Source organism: Furipterus horrens, unplaced genomic scaffold (assembly GCF_987537825.1).
Source record: "Furipterus horrens unplaced genomic scaffold, mFurHor1.1.pri manual_scaffold_10, whole genome shotgun sequence".
Classification (NCBI taxonomy): Eukaryota; Metazoa; Chordata; class Mammalia; order Chiroptera; family Furipteridae; genus Furipterus; species Furipterus horrens.
The window spans coordinates 41,569,156-41,590,975 of NW_028327180.1; the positions used below are offsets into that span (position 1 = coordinate 41,569,156).

General features: G+C 38.5%; 2 protein-coding genes across 2 annotated transcripts; both read left to right on the top strand.

Annotated features, from left to right (window-relative positions):
• Window positions 1-3,378: 3,378 nt before the first annotated feature.
• Window positions 3,379-12,062, top strand: LOC149999777 (olfactory receptor 7E178-like). The gene is made up of 2 exons (XM_090288774.1): window positions 3,379-3,401; window positions 11,120-12,062. The coding sequence occupies exons 1-2, from the start codon at window positions 3,394-3,396 to the stop codon at window positions 12,060-12,062; spliced, it is 951 nt and encodes a 316-aa protein (XP_090144900.1). The 5' UTR covers window positions 3,379-3,393.
• Window positions 12,063-19,381: 7,319 nt separating this feature from the next.
• LOC149999778 (olfactory receptor 7E24-like) lies at window positions 19,382-20,353 on the top strand. The gene has a single exon (XM_090288777.1). It carries the CDS (start codon window positions 19,466-19,468, stop codon window positions 20,351-20,353), a length of 888 nt encoding a protein of 295 aa, XP_090144903.1. The 5' UTR covers window positions 19,382-19,465.
• The last annotated feature ends 1,467 nt before the right edge of the window (window positions 20,354-21,820 follow it).

The following is a 21,820-nucleotide window of genomic DNA, read 5'->3' on the forward strand; positions in this document are numbered from 1 at the left end:
TTTTTATTTTCTTTCTTAATTTTTCAGGCTAGCACACAGAATTGCAATTTCTTTTTGCACATTGATTTTTTATCCAGTGACATTTGTAAATTCAATTATTTATTCAAATATTTATGGCTTATTTTGGATTTTCTGTGTACACAATCCTGTCAATACCAATAAAAGAAATTCTAAACTTTATCTTTTCTTTTTCTTGCCTCATTGCTTTACAGTGATGAATAGAAAGGAAAATGAACATCTTTGACTTGTTTCTGCTCTTAGGGGAAAGTGTTTCATATTTCACCATTAAGTATAATAATAGCTGTAAATTTTTTTTATAGTTCTAATGGTGTCTTTTAGGCAAGCACTAGATATCTTTTCAACCAACCACATCATATGAGCTCCCTGTGTTATGGAAGGAGTGTTAAAAGGAAGGAGAAAATACAGTCAATACAGTATGAGACCAAGATTGCTGTATCTTTGAGTGAAAACATGTGGCACAATGTTATTATTATACAAGTATTAATAGTTTGAGTTGACCAAAATAAGGTTTATTGAGTGATTACTCTGTGTCAGGCACTATTTGAAGCACTTTATAGCTACAATGCATTTATTCTTCATAAAAAAATCTTTGAGATAGATGCTGTCATTATCCACATTTTACAGATGAGGAAAAAGAGGGAGAGAAACAGCTTGCCCAAGGTCATACAACTTGTAGGGAGCTAAATCTGCCTGGCTTCAGAACTCACCCTTTTGACGACCACATGTTATTATTCAAAAGAGTAATTTGGGGAAATGTCTGTTGCATAGCAGCAAATACTGATATTCTTTAGCTTCAATATCTTACTCAAAGTGTAACTTCTGACTAGTAATTTGTAATAGTTATTTTAAAACATTTACCCTGTGCCATACATGCATGAATCCTCTTTTTGTTATATACTTTTCTTTATACAAAAACTTAAACTTTAAATGATTTATTGCAAAATTTAATTTTATAACTCATTGCTTCTGATTTTTAGATGAGCGTCTTCCTGCAGTAAGCATCTCATTTTGTTCTATCTTGTTTTTCCTTGTTTTGATTTTTTAAACTATGGCAAAAACAAACAAACAAAAAACAACCCCACATAAAATTCACCCTCTCTCCAAGGTCCGAGTGTATAGTACAGTGTCAGTCACATGCACATTGTTGTGTAACAAGTCCCCAGACTCCCTCACCCTTACCCTTGATGACTGAAACTATACTCAACATCCCCCCCAACCCCTTTCTCAGCTTTTGGTAACCATCATTCTACTTTCTGTTTCTATAAGTTTAACTAATTTAGGGACCTCACATAAGTGGAACCATGTAGTATTTGTCTTTTTGCAACTTGGTTATTTCACTTAGCATAATGTTCTCCAGGTTTATCCATGTTGTAGTATATGAAAGCATTTCCTGTTTTAAGGCTCAATAATATTCCATTCATGTATACACCACATTTTCTTTTTCTATTCATCTGTCAATGGATACTTAGGTTGTTTCTACCTTTTGGCTGTTGTGAATTAATGCTGTAATAAATGTGGGTGTGCAAATATCTCCTAAGCCTCAGAATCCTAACAGCAAATTGGGATTATTTGCACTTACCTTCCAAATAGGGCTGCCAGATTTAGCAGGAAAAAAAAAAGTCCAAATTGAAATTTCAGACAAACAATTCATTTGGGACACACTTGTACCAAACTATTACTCATTGTAATCTGAAATTCAGTGTTAAATGGGCATCCTGTATTTTATCTGGCAACAATACTTTCAAGGTCATTATGAAGATTAGACATAATGTGGTAAAATCTATCAGTCATCTAGCAAGTTTACATCAAACATCCATTTTTATAATTTCTATATATTTCTATTTAAAGTAAGAATTCCAGGAATTCAAAATAAAGTTGATATTGCTTTCTTTATGATTCTGGGCAAGTTCAAGCTGTAATTCTGAGCACTTCACCTAACTTCTGCGTTTATTGCAAACTCTGATCTGGGGGTCAAATCGAGGCTGCCACTTATTTCCATAAATAAAATTTTATTTGAACTGCCTTGTTCATTTGTGTATGTATTGTCAATGGGTGCTTCTGTGCTTTGATGACAGAGCTGAGTCTACAATATTTACTATCTGGCTCTTTACAGGAACATTTGCAGACCCTTTCTTGATGTTATTGAGATCATTGTTTATGGGGTTACTGTGAAGAGAAAACTCAATATATGTAAAGTGCTTAAGATAGTGTTTGGCATGTAGTAAAGCATCAATAAGTGGAAGTTGTGATTATTATATTAAGAGGCCAAAGGAAAAAATATACAAAATTTCTAGAGATGTTAAAATGGTGTTTGGTAAATTGTAACCCATTCCAGATTAGAAATCTTAACAGGACAGGAATATAAAGAAGAAAATATGTGCACTACCCAAGTACTAGCATGAAGTTTACTGCTGAAAACTTGGAATGATAATTTTTATCATAGTTAACAAAGATACAAGTTCATTCTATTAGTATTATGTTTCTAGAAGAGGTAGTCTATGCTTTAGGACAGAAACACAAAGAAGGAAAAAAGACTAAAATAATGAATAATTTCAGATATTATAATTCTACTCAAGAAAAACAACTAGAAACACTCTTAGAATAAAGATGAGTGCTAGATAATGGAAATATACAATTTAATTGTTTTTTAATATGCATTAATTAGTAATAAATGAAACCAATGATGTCACTTAAATTAGCAACAAAAAATTTACCAAGGAATGAACTCCATAATAAATGAGAATAATGCAAGAAAAGCATGAAGCTCTCCTTGCAGACATAAACATGTTCAAATATGGAGATATTTTCATGTTTTACCATGGGAGATGTTAGCAATAAAGATGCTGGTATTCCTAATATTATTTCATTATCAATGCCATTGCAGAAAACCAAAATTGCAAGTGTATTTATAAGTGGAAATGATAAATCTAATCTTTATAGGGAAAGCCTTCCTTTTGGATATGTGACTAGAGGTGGCCAAGTGAACTTGCTCCAGGGAAGGGGTAGGGCTCAGATGTAATTGAGCTGGACCCAGGATGCTGAGTTTTCCTCCTATGGTTCTCTAAGATTGTGAATTCTTCAGGGAATAGAGTTCATAGTATCAATTTGGCTAATGAGTTTGTGCATGGATTGCTCAAAGCCATACTACCATAAATATGTGTCTTGTGTCTCTAGCCTTTCAGGTTGCCAATCCCTGCCTAGCTGGCTTCACACCTGCGTCTCTTTCTTTCAGAATAGCTATCTCCATCAGGAGATCTGGCCTGAGCCTGCCTTTCTGCCAATGCCGGGGGCAGAGCCTCAGCCATCATTGCTCACCAGGCAGTAGAGGGGCAGCAGACTGGCCCTGCTCGGGTCAGTGAGCAGAGACACAGCATGGCCCAGTGAGTGCTGTGGGAGACAGTGGAGGGAGGAGGGACTGGGGAGCATTGTTTCCTAATGTCAGGACAAGTAGGACATTTGGAGTAGACAGACCAAAATGCAATTTTCACTCCAGGCACTATGGCATTCACATTCTTGGTTCTGGTTGGAGGCCAAGAACTTTTGTTATGAGTTCTGCTTTCCTGTCACAGTGGTTCCAGCTCCCACAGAAGTTACCCCCCTGATGGCAGGAAGCAGGTCTCTCTAAACCGTCCCCTGAGTACTCTTGAGGTGTTGATGATAAGGACTAGGATGAAGACAGTAAGCCAGATACCGTGAATGGTCACTGAGGACTTCCTTCATACCAGGCTCTGAACTAAGTGTTCTACAGCCTGTTTCATTTCATCTGCAGAACTGCTCCCCAACAAAGAAGAATGCACATTGCCATCATTTTACATACGAGTAAAGGAGCACAGCGTTTAAATGTAACTAGTACTAGGTCATACGGTAAAATAGGAGTGAATTCAGATTTGAACCAAGGAATCCAGTCTCCAGACGTGGGACCAGTAGCCAGTATTCTCTCCTGCCAACCCAGCTCATCATTTCACTCGCCAGGTCACTCCAGGCAGAGACGCCCTGTTCACTGTCCTCGTCCCTTTGGGGGCTCCCAGTAGACCTCAGTGGGGAGCAATGGACACCCCTTGCTATACTGACTATAGGAAGGATAGCTGAGCTCAAGGTAGGGATCATAGAAAAAGCAACAGACTATAATTTAGGGCAGATCTCGCTCTTGCCTTTGTTCCTAGATTTTCATTAAATTGTCTTCTTCCTTCATTCCCGTACCATAGCCCTTTCCAATCTCTAAAAGAGACATAAACTAAGGGTGTTGGGTTCCATTTTTTGGAAGCTAAAATCAGTTGAAAGATGTATCTTAGCTGTACTTTTGGTAAAGACCTCTGAATTTTTGTGTTAAACTTTCTAAAGTATCGGGAAACAGAGTGAAGAAGTTTATCATATGGGCATCAGAGACTGACAATTTAGCTTAATTTTGTCTGCTCTATTTATTATCTTGTGTAATATGGGGCAAGTTCTTGGTATCTATGACCCTCATCAACATTGTCCTTTGAGTTGATTGCTTTTTGTCACAACTGCATTGTTGCAGGATTAAACAATATAGTGGAAACTACATGTGTGATCACGTATGCGATGAATATATATAGAAAGGACAAAATAAATTTTAGATATTATTATTAATATTAACAGGCCAGCTATACACACTTTAATTAAAATATCCTGTGACTTGAAGGTATGGATCTACCAGGATCTCTGACAGGGCATTTTATTTTGTCCTCAAACAAATAGATACTGAGTGTATGATGGGAAATAACTGAATCTCATTGATTTCTGATTCCTCAGAGTCTATACTGTCTTTGGCACGAAGTGGGCAAGGACATTCCATAGGACTAGGGACAAGATGCAATAGAGATTATGTATTTCTATTCCTACCCTCCTGTTATTTTCCTTTTATAAGATATACATCATTCAATCACCAAAAATTGTGGCAATTTTCAATAATGAAGAATTTTAAAGGATGGAGGAGGGGAGGATCAATTTTACTTCATAGTCAGAGACCCTTTTAGGATTTCACACTTAGGATGTCAAGCCATTCCATGCTTAAGTTCCCTGGGACAAGGCAGGCTTTGACTTCTCTGCCTAACAACCGGCTTAATTTACTTGTCTTTTGGACACTAAATGAAATTGTCTGACAACTTCACTGATCAGGAACTCAGATACTGGAGAAGGGAATGCCCTTTACAGAGAATAAAGCCATTGCAGCCAGTTAGAAGAGATACCTCTCATTAAAAATTCCTAGATTAGGGTTTTGATTCCTTGGTTTCCATGAACTGAAATAAGATACTTCGGGTCTAATCTACTCTGGAACAATGAATAGGTAATGTCTCCATTTCTGAAAACCAAAGTAATGGAAAAAAGCACTTGAAATTAACCAAAGTAATTGTAATGGTTAATTTTATGTGTCAACTTGGTTGGATCATGGTACCCAGATATGTTTCTGTGTAAGTGTTTTTTGGTTGAGATCAACATTTAGATCAGTGGACTTGGAGTAAAAAGCTTACCCTCTATAATGTGGGTGGGTCTCATCTAATTAGTTCAAGGCCTCATTAGAACAAAGACGATCTCCTAGAGGTAGTAAGAATCCTAATAGCAGACTGCCTTTGGACTTAAATTGCAACTCTTCCCCATGTCTCCAGTCTGCTGGTCTATCCTGCAAAATTTGGACTTAACAAGCCTCCACAATCAAGTGAGCCAGTTTCTTAAAAGAAAGCTTTTTATATAAATATATACGTATCCTTTTGGTTCTGATTCTCTGGAGAACCCAGACTAATACACTGATGTTGTCTTTCAACACTTGTTTTACATCCTCCCCAGGGGATATACTTTCCTTTCCTCTTTCAAAAGTTAGAATGAGCGCTAAGTGATTAGCACTGTGAATGGGGGAAAGTCTAGATGGAAATAAGCTACAAAGGTCCACAGTAACTATCTAGCAATGGTGCTAATATCCTTGATATGAGAGAGGCATTACAGAGAATAAAAAAGGTGTGGGGTTTGAAGACACAGTTCCACCTAGATCTTAGCAAAAATTTGAGGTGGCAAACTCAGTGCACTTCAGGTTCTTCATCAGTAAAAAGGAAACCTATGGAATGGATGAAAACATTTGCAAACCATATGTCTGATAAGTGGTTAATCTCCAAAATATTGTAGGAACTCCTACAACCCAATAGTAAAAAACAAAACAAAACAAAAACCCAGCTAATAGCCTGATTAAAAAATGGGCTAAGAATTTAGACATTTTTCTAAAGAAGACATAAAAATAAGTAACAGGTATATGGAAGGTGCTCAACATCACTATCCATCAGGGAAATGCAAAACCACATAGAGATGGCACTTCACACCTATTAGATTGGCTATTATTTAAAAAAAAATGTGTTGGCAGGAATGTGCAGAAATTGGAACCCTTGCACCCTGTGGATGTAAATAAAAAACGTGTTAACCATTGTGGAAAATAGTATTAAGTTCCTTAGAAAAGTTAAAAAAATTAAAAAACATAGAACTATTTTAAAAAATTAAAAAATAGGGTTACTTCATGATCCAGCAATCCCACTTCTTGGTATTTACCCAAAAGAACAGAAACCAAGAGCTACAAGAGATATTATCTCTATGTTTATTGCAGAACTATTCACAATAGATAAACAAGATCTAAGAAACCTGGATTACTATTGACAGATAAATGACTAAAACTGTGAATAGTATATTATAAATAATGAAACACTATTCAGCCTGGAAAAAGGAAACCCTGACATTTGCAACAGCATGGATGAAGCCTAGGGACATTATGCTAAATGCAACAAGTGCATCACAGAATGAGTCCATCCATATGAGGTATCTCAAATAGTCAAATTCATAGAATCATGGAGTGGAATGGTGAACTCCAGGGGCTAGCAGAAGGGTGAAGTGGAGAATTACTAATCAAAGGACATAAAGTTTTGGTCTGGCAAGATAAATAAGGTTTAGAGATCTGCTGTACAACATTGTACCTAGAGTCAACAATGATATATAAACACTTCCAAATCTGTTAAGAGGGCAAATCTCATTTTAAAGGTTCTTTTCACAATAAGAAAAGAAGTCCTGACAGGCACAAATATTAACTGAGAAAATGGAAATACTATCAGATTCTTGATATAAAAGACCTAATTCTCCCTAAATTACTTGGTCATTTGAATGCATGTGATGATGATAAACTCACATTTTGATGTGTGTTAATTTAAAAAGTAAGCCTAAATTTTTTATTAAGATGTATAAAACTTGAAAGTCAAATGGAGTAGAGGTGAGATTCTTCGTGAGAAGTGGAGGGACGTAGACCCTACAAAGGACACTTACTCTTCCTATGATTCTATTCCATTAGTATTAACAAGTCCTCAGAGATTGGGATAACGTGGATCAATTTGGCTAATTATGAGCTCTGTGCATCGAGCTCTCAAGCCATACAACTTCAAATAAGCAACCTGTGCCCTGCAGCCTTTCACTTTGTTGGACCCAGTACAGTTATACCTGTTTGTGCATCTTCTCTTCCCAGTCATTGTATGTATCAAGGGGTCCATGCCCGACTCTGTCTTCCTGCGGTCCTGAGAATGAGGCCTGAGCCTTCATCCCTCATCAGGCATGGGAAGGGTGATGATGGATAGCCATTCCTTTGTCCTGCCCCAGCATGGAGGCAGCCCAGTCCAGTGAGTGCTGTTGCAGATACTGGATACAGGAGGGACTAGGGGAGTTTTTTTTATTTTTTTTTTTCATCATCAGGATAAACAGGACAGCTGGAGTGGTCAGATGGGGGGCCCCAATATATAGTTTCAGCTCAGAAGCCTATGTATTTTATGTTCTTAGTTCTGGTGGGGATCTGAGAGCTCTGATTCAGAATTCTGTTTTCCTTCCACACTGGTAGTAGCACTTGTAGGCGACTTTTCACCAGAGCAGGAAATGAGTCCCTCTAAACTGTCCCCTAAGCCTTGCAAACTGACCATGAAGGTGATGATGAAGATGAGTGGACAAATGATTCCAGATGACCATATGCATGATATCATGAACATTTATTAAAGAGTCTCAAGTTCCGGGCTCTGAATTAGGTGCTCTATGCAGCTTGTTTCTTTAAAAACTTTTTTTCTTCAATCCTCACTGGAGAATATGTCTACCAATGAGAGAGGGAGAGAGGGTGGGTGGGGGAGAGAGAGAGAGAGACAGACAGACATTGGTCAGTTACTTCCCCTGCATGCCCTAACCAGAGCTTGAACCCACAACCTTCTGGTGTATGGGGCGGTGCTCCAACCAACTTGAGCCACCCAACCAGGGCAAGGATTATAAACTTTTAATATAGCTTTAGTAGATCATGGGATTCAATGAAATGAAGCCAGGTTTTAATTGTTCTGACTCCAGACATAGGGAACCTGGCTTGTATTCTCCCTTTGTTAGCCCACCCAACCATTTCACTTCTCTGACCATTGAACACAGAATCCCTCTGCTCACTGTGCTTTTCACTTGGAGGTTACTCATAGATCCCACGGGAGGCCTCTGTGAACTATAGCAATAACATAAGGGATTATTGTATTTTCTATGATTAGTAATGCACTTTACATCCCAGCTTGAAAATCTGAGATATGGAAATATTATCCCCTATATAAGATACAAATTTTATGTGGAGCTATCATGGAATGACATAATTAAGTATTTCAGAGATATTTCTGATTCTATACCTTAATAAGTGGGTAGTTGACAGCAACTGATTTTTTTATTGTGAAAACAAATGTAGTCAGTAAAAGGTAAAATTGAACTTGCAGTGACTTTTATAATACAAACAACTACCCACCATGTACCCATCAATAGAGAAATTCTTACTTGTATGACATGGAGAAAGATAAAAGAGTTTTCATAAGATTGCTGGAATAAAGAATGGATAAATAAAATAAAGCTAATTCCTTAGGTAATACTATGTATCAGTTAAAGTATTATATCTAGATGTGTGTACTTCACAAAAAGATTTAAAAACAATATTGTAGTAAACAAGAACGCTTCAGAGGCAATGTGTGTAGTAATGTACTATTTATGTAAATTTTTAAGAAAGCTCTTTAGAAATACATAAATGAACATTAACATTACGGAAACATCAACAGGAAACACACCCACCAAATTAATGACAGTGTTTGGGGATAGGCCTGCAGGGCAATGAGATCACACAGGGATTTCAGGAAAAGACAAATTTTATCGGTGATATTTCAGGTTACTATAAAATATTAATTCGGAAGCAAATATTGTTAAATGCTTATATTCCCAATATTAATTATAGTTATAAAAGGTAATGTTAATTGAATATTTTCTAAGTGCCTGGCAATTGTTCTAAGGCAGTGTTACTACCACTAAGAACTGTGCATATAGAGATTTTTATTTAATTTCTTCTAGGCTGCAGCCAGGGCACTTTACAGTACTCACAGCTAAATGTAATGATGAACTATGACTGAGAACCACTGGTCTGAATACTTTAGTTTTTATTTAATTTCTTAAAACAGCCTAATAAGATAAGTTCAATTATTATTCCCATTTTACTGATGTGAAAATTCCCCAGGTGTTTGTTACATGAGTCTCTGTACTTTTCTGTATTTTTTTCCAAATTAAATTATAGTGTGACCTGTTAAGAGAAATGAAGATCAGTGTTGGCTTCAGGGAGTTGATTTAAGGAGAATTGTATTTTTAAAAAAGTGACTTAGGAAAAGGCATAAGAAATCTGAATTTCAGACCTGGTTTGGGGGCTTCCCATGTTCCTAAATTCCTTGATTGTAAATGCGAATTGGATTTGATAAGGACACTGTATTTCCAAATGTTTAGATTTAGAAATACATGTAAGCACTTTTACCAAGCCACTGTGAAATGGAGACCAGAAAAATAAGAAGCAGTGTCACACACCAGTCATTCCCCGAGATTCTGTGGCATGGATATGGAATCCTGCATACGGAGAAGTAGGAAGCAAGTTTTTTTATAAAGTTAATTATTGTTTAATGATTGAGAGCTGCACAGTACACTAATGCCATGTATGTGGGTCAGTGATGCTGTATGATTTTGTGTATTTTTTTTTCAGCATTGCAAACTAGATGATTTATTAGTTACATTCCTCACTTTGGTGTATTATTACTGTGTTAATAAGGTAAGATTGCCACCAGAAATTGGAAATCATATTTATGTGGGTTGGATCTAGATACCTAATAAGATTCAGGTAATTATTTGGGGGATGATGTTCTTTTCTCTTTTTTTAAAAATTTTTATCAAGAGGCCTATACTGTCTGATGGTCTTTCTTTTTTTTTCCAAAAATTTTTAAAATTGTTTTTCTATTACAGTTGTCCCACTTTTCTCCCCTTTGCTTCCCCCTACCCCACCCACCCCTTCTCCCACAATCAATCCCCACCCCGTTGTTCATGTCCATGGGTCATTTATGATTTTGTATATTTAACCAAAACATACTTACCAAAACTTGGTGTTTACCAGGCTGAGGTGAGGAGTTACATTTGAAAAGGTTTTTAAGAAGACAACTCATATATCTGAGTGAGGGCATATTTCCATAGAGGAGAGAAGCCAGAAACCCTAAAGAGTGATGAGAACCGATGAAGAAAATTGGCACATAAAAAATGTCTGCTGGTTATAAACACTTGACTTGAATTTAGAAAGCAGATAATGTAGTTCTAGCAGTTATACAGCTTATCAATATTCTAAATTGAGGGACTTTTGTGTATTGTATTTGAATAAAATAAAGGCACTTCTAAGTGTTGCTTACTTAGAATGATTTTCTTTGTCTTAAAGGATATTTTTCATTCAATATATTTCTCTGAAAGAGTAGGCTATATTTTTATGGTGTTCATGGATTTGCTATTTCTAAATGTCCTTGTTCCTCTAACATTTTCAAGCAAGTGTCTCTAAAGTAAGTGTGTATAGAAAAGGTGATAACACGGAAGACAATGAGAAAATTGGGTTTGAGACACCGAGAAATACCGCTGAAGGCACTGCAGTGTATGAACTCGGTGTGAATACTTTACTTGTGAATGGCTTGCATCCAAAATATAGACACAGTGCTGGATGTCCATTTACTTGTTTCCCTTTTCCCAACCCTCTTTTCTTATTCAAAAGGTGTCCAGGCTACATAGAGCCACAAAATCTCACACGTGTCTCAGAATTCTTCCTCGTGGGTCTCTCAGATGACCTGGAACTGCAGCCTTTGCTCTTTGGGCTCTTCCTGTCCACGTACCTGGTCACCATGCTCGGGAACCTGCTCATCATCCTGGCCATGAGCTCTGACTCCCACCTGCACACCCCCATGTACTTCTTCCTCGCCAGCCTGTCCTTGGCTGACATCGGCTTCATTTCTACCACTGTCCCGAAGGTGATTGTGGGCATCCAGACTCACAGCAGAGGCATCTCCTATGGGGACTGCCTGACACAGGTGTCATTTTTTACGCTTTTTGGGTGCTTGGATAGTCTTCTCCTGACCGTGATGGCCTATGACCGGTTTGCGGCCATCTGTCACCCTCTGCACTACTTGGTTATTATGAACCGACACCTCTGCATCTTGTTGGTTTTGGTGTCATTTTTCATGAGTCTTTTGGTCTCCCAGATGCACAATTCAATTGTGTTACAACTTACCTACTTCAAGGATGTGAAAATTTTTCATTTTTTCTGTGAACCTTCTCAACTGCTCCACCTTGCTTGTTTGGATACCTTCACCAATAACATAGTCATGTATTTTGTTGGGGCTATCTCTGGTTTTCTCCCTATCTCAGGGATCTTTTTCTCTTTCTATAAAATTGTTTCCTCCATTCTGAGAGTCCCATCGTCAGGTGGGAGGTATAAAGCCTTCTCCACCTGTGGCTCTCACCTGTTCGTTGTTTGCTTATTTTATGGAACAGGCCTTGGGGTGTACCTCAGTTCCACTGGTTCACTTTCTCCGAGGAAGGGTGCAGGGGCCTCGGTGGTGTACACTGTGGTCACCCCCATGCTCAACCCCTTCATCTACAGTCTGAGGAACAGGGACATCAAAAGGGCCACGCAGAGGCTCCTCAGCAAAACAACCTGATCTCAGCACTGGTGCTGTCCATTTGAAGTGAAGGTTGGCAAATGCAGCAGAGCTACACGTCAGTACCTGCAAATCCCTCCTCTCTCATCACAGCGTTTTGGTAGCTCTCATGGCTTATTCTGGGATCCTTTGTATATTACAATCACTGCCTGACTGAATCTTTCAAAAAAGTGTTGCTTACTGATTTTAGAGAGAGAGAAGAAGGGGGAGAGAGACTGAGAGAGAGAAACGTGAATTTGTTGTTCTTTTTATTTATGCCTCTGGTTCTCTACCTTGGCTTTTATTGAAGTCATCTGAGAAGCTTAAAAGTACTGATAACTGGGTCTCATCACCAGTTAATCAGATTTAACTGGACTGGGGTATGGCCTGAGCACGAGGATTTTCAAACGCATTCTGGTGGTTGTAGTGTGCAGTCAAGTTTGAGAACTCCTGATCTGAGTCAGATCTTTTTTTCAACAATGGCCTTTATGTCTTGGGTCCTAACTGCTCACAGATAAATGCTAAAAACCCTAGAGAGATCAGAACTCGGAGGGGGCAAAAGATACAAAACACCTACTGCAGCAATAGGCAATGTGTTTTTCCAATTATTATTGATAATGTTTCTTCAAATACCCTCTCTCAATACCATACAGCTGGGCACGGGTGCTTATTATGCTCCAAACCCACACTTCCATGATTTGTGATGCTGGGATGGGGCTCTTGAAACCACTGCCCTATTTTCCATCTTGTGCTCATCTTACATACTTTCAAGAGCAGTAGCAAAAGTCAGCATGTCCTAAAAACTCACCTTTTCCTTAACATCCCTTAAGTCCTTGGTGTGGTATTTTCTTCCTTCACTTGTGATTGCTACATTACTGGTTTGTTCTTTGCCTTCCAGTCCTTTAATAACTATTTAAGCAATTCCCTAGATTAAATTTTCTTCATCAATATGACTGGTTTGTCTTTTCTTGACTAAACTCTGACTGGCATTATGACTGGCATTATGTCAAAGCATTTTGTGAGGTGTCTGCAACTGGAAGATTGCAAAATAGGCTCAGGAAGACAGGTCGCTATAAACGATGTGTCTTAGCCACAAGTAGGTACACACCTGGAAAACCAGTGGGGACATTATATTTATAGTTGCTGTGTTTTCTAATGATGCCTGAGGATCATGAAGTCACCAAATCATCACAGTTAATTTATCTTCTTTTACATGACTCTGGAATTGCAAAGGACCATGTTGTCAGCAAAGGGGAGTTCTTTCCTCTCACTAGTAATTGACTGGTTAAGACTTCCATTTATTACTACACTTCCCTATATTCAGTCTTTGGGCTCCTTTTGAGTTCTACAAAATAGTAACTGAAGTTTTTATCATATCATTTAATAACAAACCAATCTCCACATTCCTCAGCAGAGAGATCGCTGAATCAGGAAGCCTGTGTAGATAGGATTTAGGTTAAAACACATCACTATCCACATACATCCCACTTGAGCCACTTGAAAAAAAACATAAACCCAAATCACATTTTATTATAGTTTTCAAGAACTGAGAACACATAGAAATATAAAGAAAATAGATTCTGGAGTGAGTTGATTTCTTTCTAGTTAGCAGAAATCAGAACTTCTGGGGACATTTGTTAAGTTTGGCTGTGAGATGGCTGCAGATTGGCCAGATGTTGAAGGAGGAGCTCTCCTGGTATAAGAGAAACCAAGGGGTCTACTTGAGACTCTGTGACCAGAAGCAGAATGGTGACATCTGCAGAAGTTTCCAATGGAGAGGAAGGTCTACCCATTTGCCAGATTGTCTCCAAGGAACTTTTGTTGAGTTTTTGTTGTGTGATGAATTCAGGACTATGCTGGAAAGCCAACCCAAGCAACATCTAAGGAAATGAAAACAAAAAGTTATCCTTAAAGACAAATATTAACTGATAAAATGGAAATAGTATCACATTTTTGGTATAAAAGACCTAATTCTTCATAGATTTCATGATTAATACAATGGATTTACAGATATCAAAATCACACATTAAGTGGTTAAGTTGAAAAAAAAAGTCTGAGTTTTGTATTAAGATCCTGCAACTTGGAAGTAAAGGCAAGGAGTACAGGTGGCCTTCTGCCTCAGGAGAGGAAGGACCAAGATCCTCCAGGGATCTTCACTCTTTTTCTTTTCCCCTTCCATAAATATGAGCAAGTTCCCAGAGATTAGGACAACATGGACCAATTGGCTAATTAGTAGGTTTGTGCATTGAGCCCCTAAGGTCATAACATTGTAAATAATTGGCTGGTGTCTACAGCCCTTAGTTTTGCTAGTGTTACTATATGACTTCATATCTGTGCCTCCTTTCTTTGTGGGCATATGCATCAGAGTCCCCGCCTGGGTCAGTCTTCCTGCCAGTCCCGAGGGGGGACCCCAATCCTTCATCACACACAAAGGCAGCAGAAGGGCAGCATATCTGCCCATACTCCTTGGTCATGCTCCAGCAGAGATGCAGTCCAGTCCAGTAAGTGCTGTGGAAGATGGTGATTGGAGAAAGAACTGTTGGGAACGTTACCTTCTCCTTAACCAGACAAACGTGACAGTTGGAATAGGTAGCTGAGAGGGCACAAATACACACGTTTCAGATCAGAGCCCCGTGAAGCTTGTGCTCTCGGTTCTGATTGGGGCCTGAGAACTCTCACTCAGAGTTCTGCTTCCACCCTCACTGATTCTGGCTCTGGTTGGACTCTTCCTCACCACAGCAGAAAACGAGTCTCCCTGAACTTTCCACTAAGCACTCCAAAATGATCATGAAAGTGACGATGAGAAGGATGCCATTAACCATAATATCAGGCACTTTTATTGAGGGCTTCCTAAGTGCCAGGCTCTGAGGTATGTTTTATGTATTTTGTTTGGTTTCATCTGCATAATTTCTCCCAAATTATAAGTGCATACATTATTATTATTTTATATGAAAGGAAAGGAGCATAGCATTTTATGTAGTTTGTACCAGGTCATGACTTAAAAAGAGTGGAAGCCAGGCTTGAATCTCAGCGGTCTGACTACAGACACAGGGCATCTCGCCAGATTTCTCCTCTGCCAATCCGACCAGTCATTTCATTTCCCTGTCAATCCTGACCAGAAACCACCTGCTCACTATTTCGTCCCTGTGGAGTTTTCTGGTAGATCACAGTGAAAAGCCACAGGTAGCATTTGCTGCATCAACTGTAGAAAAGATGGCTGAGACCACAGACAAAGGTCATAAAAGAATTGGCACACAATAATTTAGGGCAGATTGCTCTCTTGTATTTGCTCTTGGATTTCACTTCAACTGTACATGTCTTCCTCCATTGTTATAATCAACCCACTCAATTTCAAAAGGAGACAAAGACAGAGTCTTGGGGTCCATTTCTGCCCAGGACACTTAAAACAGTTGAAAAATGTACCTCAAATGTACCTGTGGTTAAGATCTCTGTACCTCTGCTTAAAACTTTCAGAAAGTCTGGGCACAATAAAGTTTAGTGCATGGGACTTCAGAGGCTAACAATAGAATTTTCTATCCTGTCTGCTCTACTTATTATTAGTGTGTTATAGGGAAAGGTCTTAGTATCTTTGAGACTTGGGGGTCGTCATCTGAGTTGAGTCCTAGTTGGCGCAGCTTCACTGAATAAGGATTAGACAAAGAATGGATGTCCTCCATGTAATAAATGTGATGGATGCATCAAGTAAGGGCAATATAAGTTTTAGATATTTTATTACTAATGGTGATAAGGCTAATTCTCATGTCATTTGACTTAAGTATCTGGTGACCTGAAGTTACGGTTTCCCTGCCTCTCTGACGGGACATGTTATTTTTGTTTATACAACTATGTCCTTAGTATATGGGGGGAAATGACTGAGCCTCATTTATTTCTGATCCCCCACCCCAAGCCCATACCTTGTTGTCACAGAGGAGGCATCAGAAACAAAAAATCTCAGTGAAATGTTAAATAGACTTTTGTTGTTTATAGAAACAAAGTGGGCAATTTGGATTCCACGCATTTGACCAGTGTTTTCATCCTTTTCAGGAGTGTCCTATAGGGCCAGAGACAAGGTAAAATATGTTTGTTTGTGTCTATGTCATGGACTTTTTATGAGATCTATTACTTTCCATTTAATAGTATGTATAATATTCAATGATTTTTTAAAAAAGAGGCAGAAAAGAAGGGGGCAGTAAATCTTACTGTGTGAGCTGAGACACGGTTTAGGATTTTGTGTCATTCCATGCTCTAGTGACAGGAAAGCGTTGGCATTTCTATCATAAAAATGACATTACATTTTTGGACTTGTATTTTGTTACTTAACATATTATTCTAATAACGATTGAAGTTCTTTGTTAAGAATGACCAAATATTTCTTAAGTTTCAAACTTCCCCTAGGTGCAACCCACGTTTTAGAAATGGGGGTTCGACTCTTCATTTCAAGAAGGACAACAAGCACAGAGAGGTCCAGAGACTCCCATACACTCCACAGGAGGGGGAGAAAAATTCAGGCCTTAAAACTGACCTCCTTATTCCTGTGCCAGGGCTCTGTCACCTGCACTTTAGCTAACGAGTGGTTCTTTCAAAACTATTTTGGCCCCAGATGAGAACTGGAAGTAAAATGAGTTCACTGGTGAATTACGACAATGAGCCAGTGATTTACAGGTGCCATAATGTCACCGACGTTGTGGATTATAGGGTTTTCTATAAAGTCATGCATTTTACAGTACAGTTTTAAAATTCAAGATGAAAAATAAATTCCCATAGATGAAAATTTCATGTGGAGTTATCATGGAATGATTATTACAAAGCAGACTTCAAGGGTATTTTCAAATGCATACCTTTAAAATAAGAGGATGTAGTTGATAGAAATTATTTTTATATTGGGGCAACAAATATTGTCAATTACATGATCATAAAATTGATCAGTTATTAGAAGTTGAACTGCTAATCACCGCTAACTCATCAATACAAATTCTCACTTGAGAAGTGCAAGAATTTTTATAGAATTGTGGTAATAAGAAACTGATATAAATAATAACAATATAAATATAAAATGTATAATGTAAACTAAATGCTTAATATATAAAATATATTAAATTATAAATGTGTTAAATGTATATTTTACATTTGTCAAATTTATACTAAAATATGTTTGTATAAAATTGTAAACTAAATAAAATGAAGTCTTTCCTCACATAATAATGTGTATCAGTAAAATGTTTAAAGTTGATGTAGATACTTCACAAAGAGACTTATATACAATGTTGAGGGAAAAAAATACACTTCAGTGGCAACCTGTATAGTATACTGTTTAAGTAAGCTTTTAAGAAAACTGTTTATGGATACATAAATCAATGTTGAGAAGAAAACATGCCCACCAAATTGATAACACTGGTTGCCTAAGGGGGATGAGTTAGAGAAATGGGATCAAATTAAGATACCAAGAAAAGTCAAATTTTATCAGTAATATTTCAAATCTTTATACAATATGAGATCTAAAGCAAATATCATTAAATGTTTATATTTTTAATGTGGGTGATAGGTACCAATGATAGTAATAATAGGTAATATCAATGGAGTATTACCTAAGTGTTGGGCAGCATTCAAAGGCCGTGTTTCTCAATCCCAGCTGTGTATTAGGACAACCAAGAATCTCACATGTAGAGATGCTGAATAAATTAGTTCCAGGCTGAGGCCACAGTATCTGTGTATTTTAAAATAACCACAGGCAAATATATCAGTCAATTGGAAATAAGAACCACTGGTTTAAGCAATTTAAGCGATTTAAAAAACTTTCTTACAATAATCCTATAAGGTAGGTTCAATGCTTATTTCAATTGCACACACGGGGAAATTGCCTAGATGCATTTGCATTGTTCTATTTTGCATTTTCTTGTACAATTAAATCATAGTGCAACCTGCCAAAAAAATAATAAACTTTCAGGTGACTGAAGTATGAGAATTGCAATCCCTGTATCAAGGATTGATATGAAAATCTGTTATCTAAGCATAAGAAGTCTGGGTCTTAAACCTGACAGTGGGACCTCCCCAGTGCTAAACTCCTCAACTGTAAACAGGGGGGATTAAGATCAGAAAAACAAAAGTAACAGGGACACAAAAAGGTGCTTGACATCACTAACTATCAGGGAAATGCAAATTGCAATCACAATAGAATATCATCTCACACCTATTAGAACAGCTATTATTAAAAAAAAGAAATAACACTTGTGTGAAAAGGAATATGAGAATTGAATTGTTTAGGTCTACACTCCAATAAATGCCAATCATGGGTAAAACAAACAAACAAACAAACAAACAAAAAATCCCAGTTTGGTAAGGATGGAGAAAAGGGAACCCTGGTACACTGCTGGTGTGAATGAATTGGTGCAGCCATTTTAAAAACAATATCGACATTCCTCAAAAAATTAAAAACTAGTACTAATTAAAATAGAATTACCAAATGACTTTTAAAGGACAACTCACATGTTTGACTAGTCACTTATCTCTATGAAGGAGAAGAGACGAAGACCCAAGCAAGAATGATAAAACTCATGAAGGTATCACATAAAAATGTTTTCTGATTATGAACATTCAACTTTATTTAGAATTCAGATTACATAACCCTGCCTTTCATACAGTGTTTAAAATTCTCTAAATAAAGAGACTAGCTGGCAGCCCCGGTTCCCACACCATCCCCCCTCCCCCCGCCTGCCTGGAGCTGCCTGGGAGTTTCCCATGATAGTGGGGTGCATCAACCCAAGCTTCGTTTGGCCTTGATCAGCCCTAGACTCACAGATGCGAGATAACGACTGAATTCAATAGTTTCTTTTTTCTTCCCCCTATGAAACAGCCCCTCCTTCCCTAGGACCCCGGAGATGGGCTATTTGTGGCACGGCTTCCTCCCCGCTAGCTAATTCCCTCAATAAACTTCTTTTTGTCTGCCTGCTGCCTCCTCATGGTTCTCTGAGCGACACTGTTCTTAACACTAGCTAGTACTGTATTTGAATAAAATAAGATATATTTAGCTATTTCCTAATTTCTTTAAATTAGAATAATTTCTTTTCCTTAAAGGGGGAAGGGTATTTCTTATGAAGTAGGCTGTGTTTTCCTGTAATTATGGATTTGTTATCTCTAATGGTCTGCTCCTCTGCTCCTCCTCAGTCCAGTTTCTGGAAAGTAAAGTGTGTATAGAAAGAGGTGAGTAACATGAAAACCAAAATAAAAAGAGCTCCAATCAGATAGGATTTGTCATACCGAGAAATATTGCTAAATGTACTGGGGTGTATGACCTCACAAGCGAGTTGCTTGAATACAAAATATGGACACAGTGCTATGTGCCCGTTTACTTATATTCTTTTTTTAATCCTCTTTTCTTTTTCAAAAGGTGTCCACAAAATCTCACACGTGTCTCAGAATTCTTCCTCATGGGTCTCTCAGATGACCTGGAACTGCAGCCTTTGCTCTTTGGGCTCTTCCTGTCCACGTACCTGGTCACCATGCTCGGGAACCTGCTCATCATCCTGGCCGTGAGCTCTGACTCCCACCTGCACACCCCCATGTACTTCTTCCTCGCCAGCCTGTCCTTGGCTGACATCGGCTTCATTTCTACCACCGTCCCGAAGGTGATTGTGGGCATCCAGACTCACAGCAGAGGCATCTCCTATGGGGACTGCCTGACACAGATGTCTTTTCTTATCCTTTTTGGATGTATGGATGGTATGCTTCTGACCGTGATGGCCTATGACCGATTTGTAGCCATCTGTCACCCTCTGCACTACTCTGTCATCATGAACCCGTGCCTCTGCTGCTCCTTAGTTTTGGTGTCATTTCTCATCAGCCTTTTGGACTCCCAGCTGCACAGCTTGATTGTGTTACAACTTATCTGCTTCAAGGATGTAAAAATTTCTAACTTCTTCTGTGATCCTTCTCAACTCCTTCATCTTGCCTGTTCTGATACCTTTACCAATAACATAGTCATGTATTTTGTTGGCACCATCTCTGGTGGTGTTCCACTCTCAGGGATCCTTTTCTCTTACTATAAAATTGTTTCCTCCATTCTGAGAGTCCCATCGTCAAGTGGGAGGTATAAAGCCTTCTCCACCTGTGGTTCTCACCTGTCTGTTGTTTGCTTATTTTATGGAACAGCTTTTGGGGTTTACCTTGGATCAGCATTGTTGCCTTCTCCCAGGAAGGATGTGGTAGCCTCGGTCATGTACACGGTAGTCACCCCCATGCTCAACCCGTTCATCTATAGCCTGAGGAACAGGGACATTAAGAGTGCCCTGTGGAGACTCCACAGCAGAATGATTTAATCTTAGCATCTGCGTATCCTTTTTGGAGTGTGGTTGAGAAAATTAACAAAACCAAACATGTAGAACAGAGAATACTGTTTCCTTTGTCATGGGTCTTTTTTAGTCTCATGGTTTTTAATCCTCTCCATGCTTCATGTATGAACTTTACTTCTTCTAATTTACCCTTAACTGAATTGGCAGAGCATGAGATCCTTTGTATATCATAACAAATGCATGAGAGGGTCTCCTCATTGGGTTCCAGTGTCCAGGTGAAATGCACAATTCTCTTATTATATACTTACACTTTACATTTTTCCCCATGATTTTAGGGTATTTTCCATACAAATTTTTGCATCTGTCAAATCTATTTATTCAGCTAATTTCTGAGGATGCAGTTTACTGGTTTTCAGTTGTGGATTTTATTGGAATCCCCTGGGGATTTTTATAACTACTGATGACTGGGTCTGTTGGAGTTCATCAAGAAGATGTAACTGCCAGTTGATCCAATGGCTGGACCTAGGAAATCAGAGACTCCTTACCCGCTCCCCTGTCCTTGAAATGTTCATTTCACTTGCCTACCCTGAGCTAGAAGCTGACCCAAGGATATAGCCTTAAGCTAGTTATGTGTTGTTGAGACCACCTGGATATTATACATGACTGAAACCAGTTATGGCCTTTACTGTACGTAAACTTTTAAGATTTGGTGTTCAGGTGTGCAGATCTATTTGTCTTGTGGCCGCCCGAGACAAGCCTTGTCTATAAATTCTCTGACTTATGAAAACTGCCACCTACCAATCTGGAGTGACCTGCTTCTTTCTTTGGTCTCTTCTTGCTCTCCATGCATGAAGTTCACATTTCACCTGAAAGTTCCTTAGATTGCAAACTAACAGAGTCCCCCTCGTCAAATATGAGTTGACCATATGTGCGGTAGTTTATTTCTAGGGTTCTGATTCTGTACCATTGGTATCTGTGTCCATTTTTAATCCAGTCCTACATCCTATTGTGGCTGATATGGGTCGTCCCTGCACTTCTTCCTTGCTTTAGCTGTGTCTTTGCATCTAAGCTTTGCTATTCTTTGGGTGGGGTGAAAATGAAACAGGTCCTTCCAATGGTGCACTAAAAGGCTAGGAAACTGGGTGCTCACTCTTCTCTCCCTTTTTCCACATGGATAACAGCTCTCTCTAGCTGGGGAGTTCCCTCTTGTTGCTGAGTGTCCTGAGTGATGCAGCCACAAGCTGCTTTTCCTTCCCTTTTGTGTGGTTATCCTCAGGTGTTTCATTCCATGGTGTTGCTGAAGCTTCTTAGGTGGACTCCTGTGCTCTCCCAGAGCTGCTTTTTGTTCACAGATCTAATTGTTGGTCTTTGTGTGGGAATAGAAGCCAGTGTCTCCTATTTTGTCATCCTGGTTTTGCCACGTTTTCTTCCTATGAGTTAGTGACAGACTGATCTCTACATTCCTCACCCTGAGCGCTCTGACCCAGGAGGACT

What these genes read in the sequence shown, in the direction of transcription:
- LOC149999778 (XM_090288777.1), top strand. Translation starts at nt 19,466, where the DNA reads ATGGGTCTCTCAGATGACCTGGAACTGCAGCCTTTGCTCTTTGGGCTC.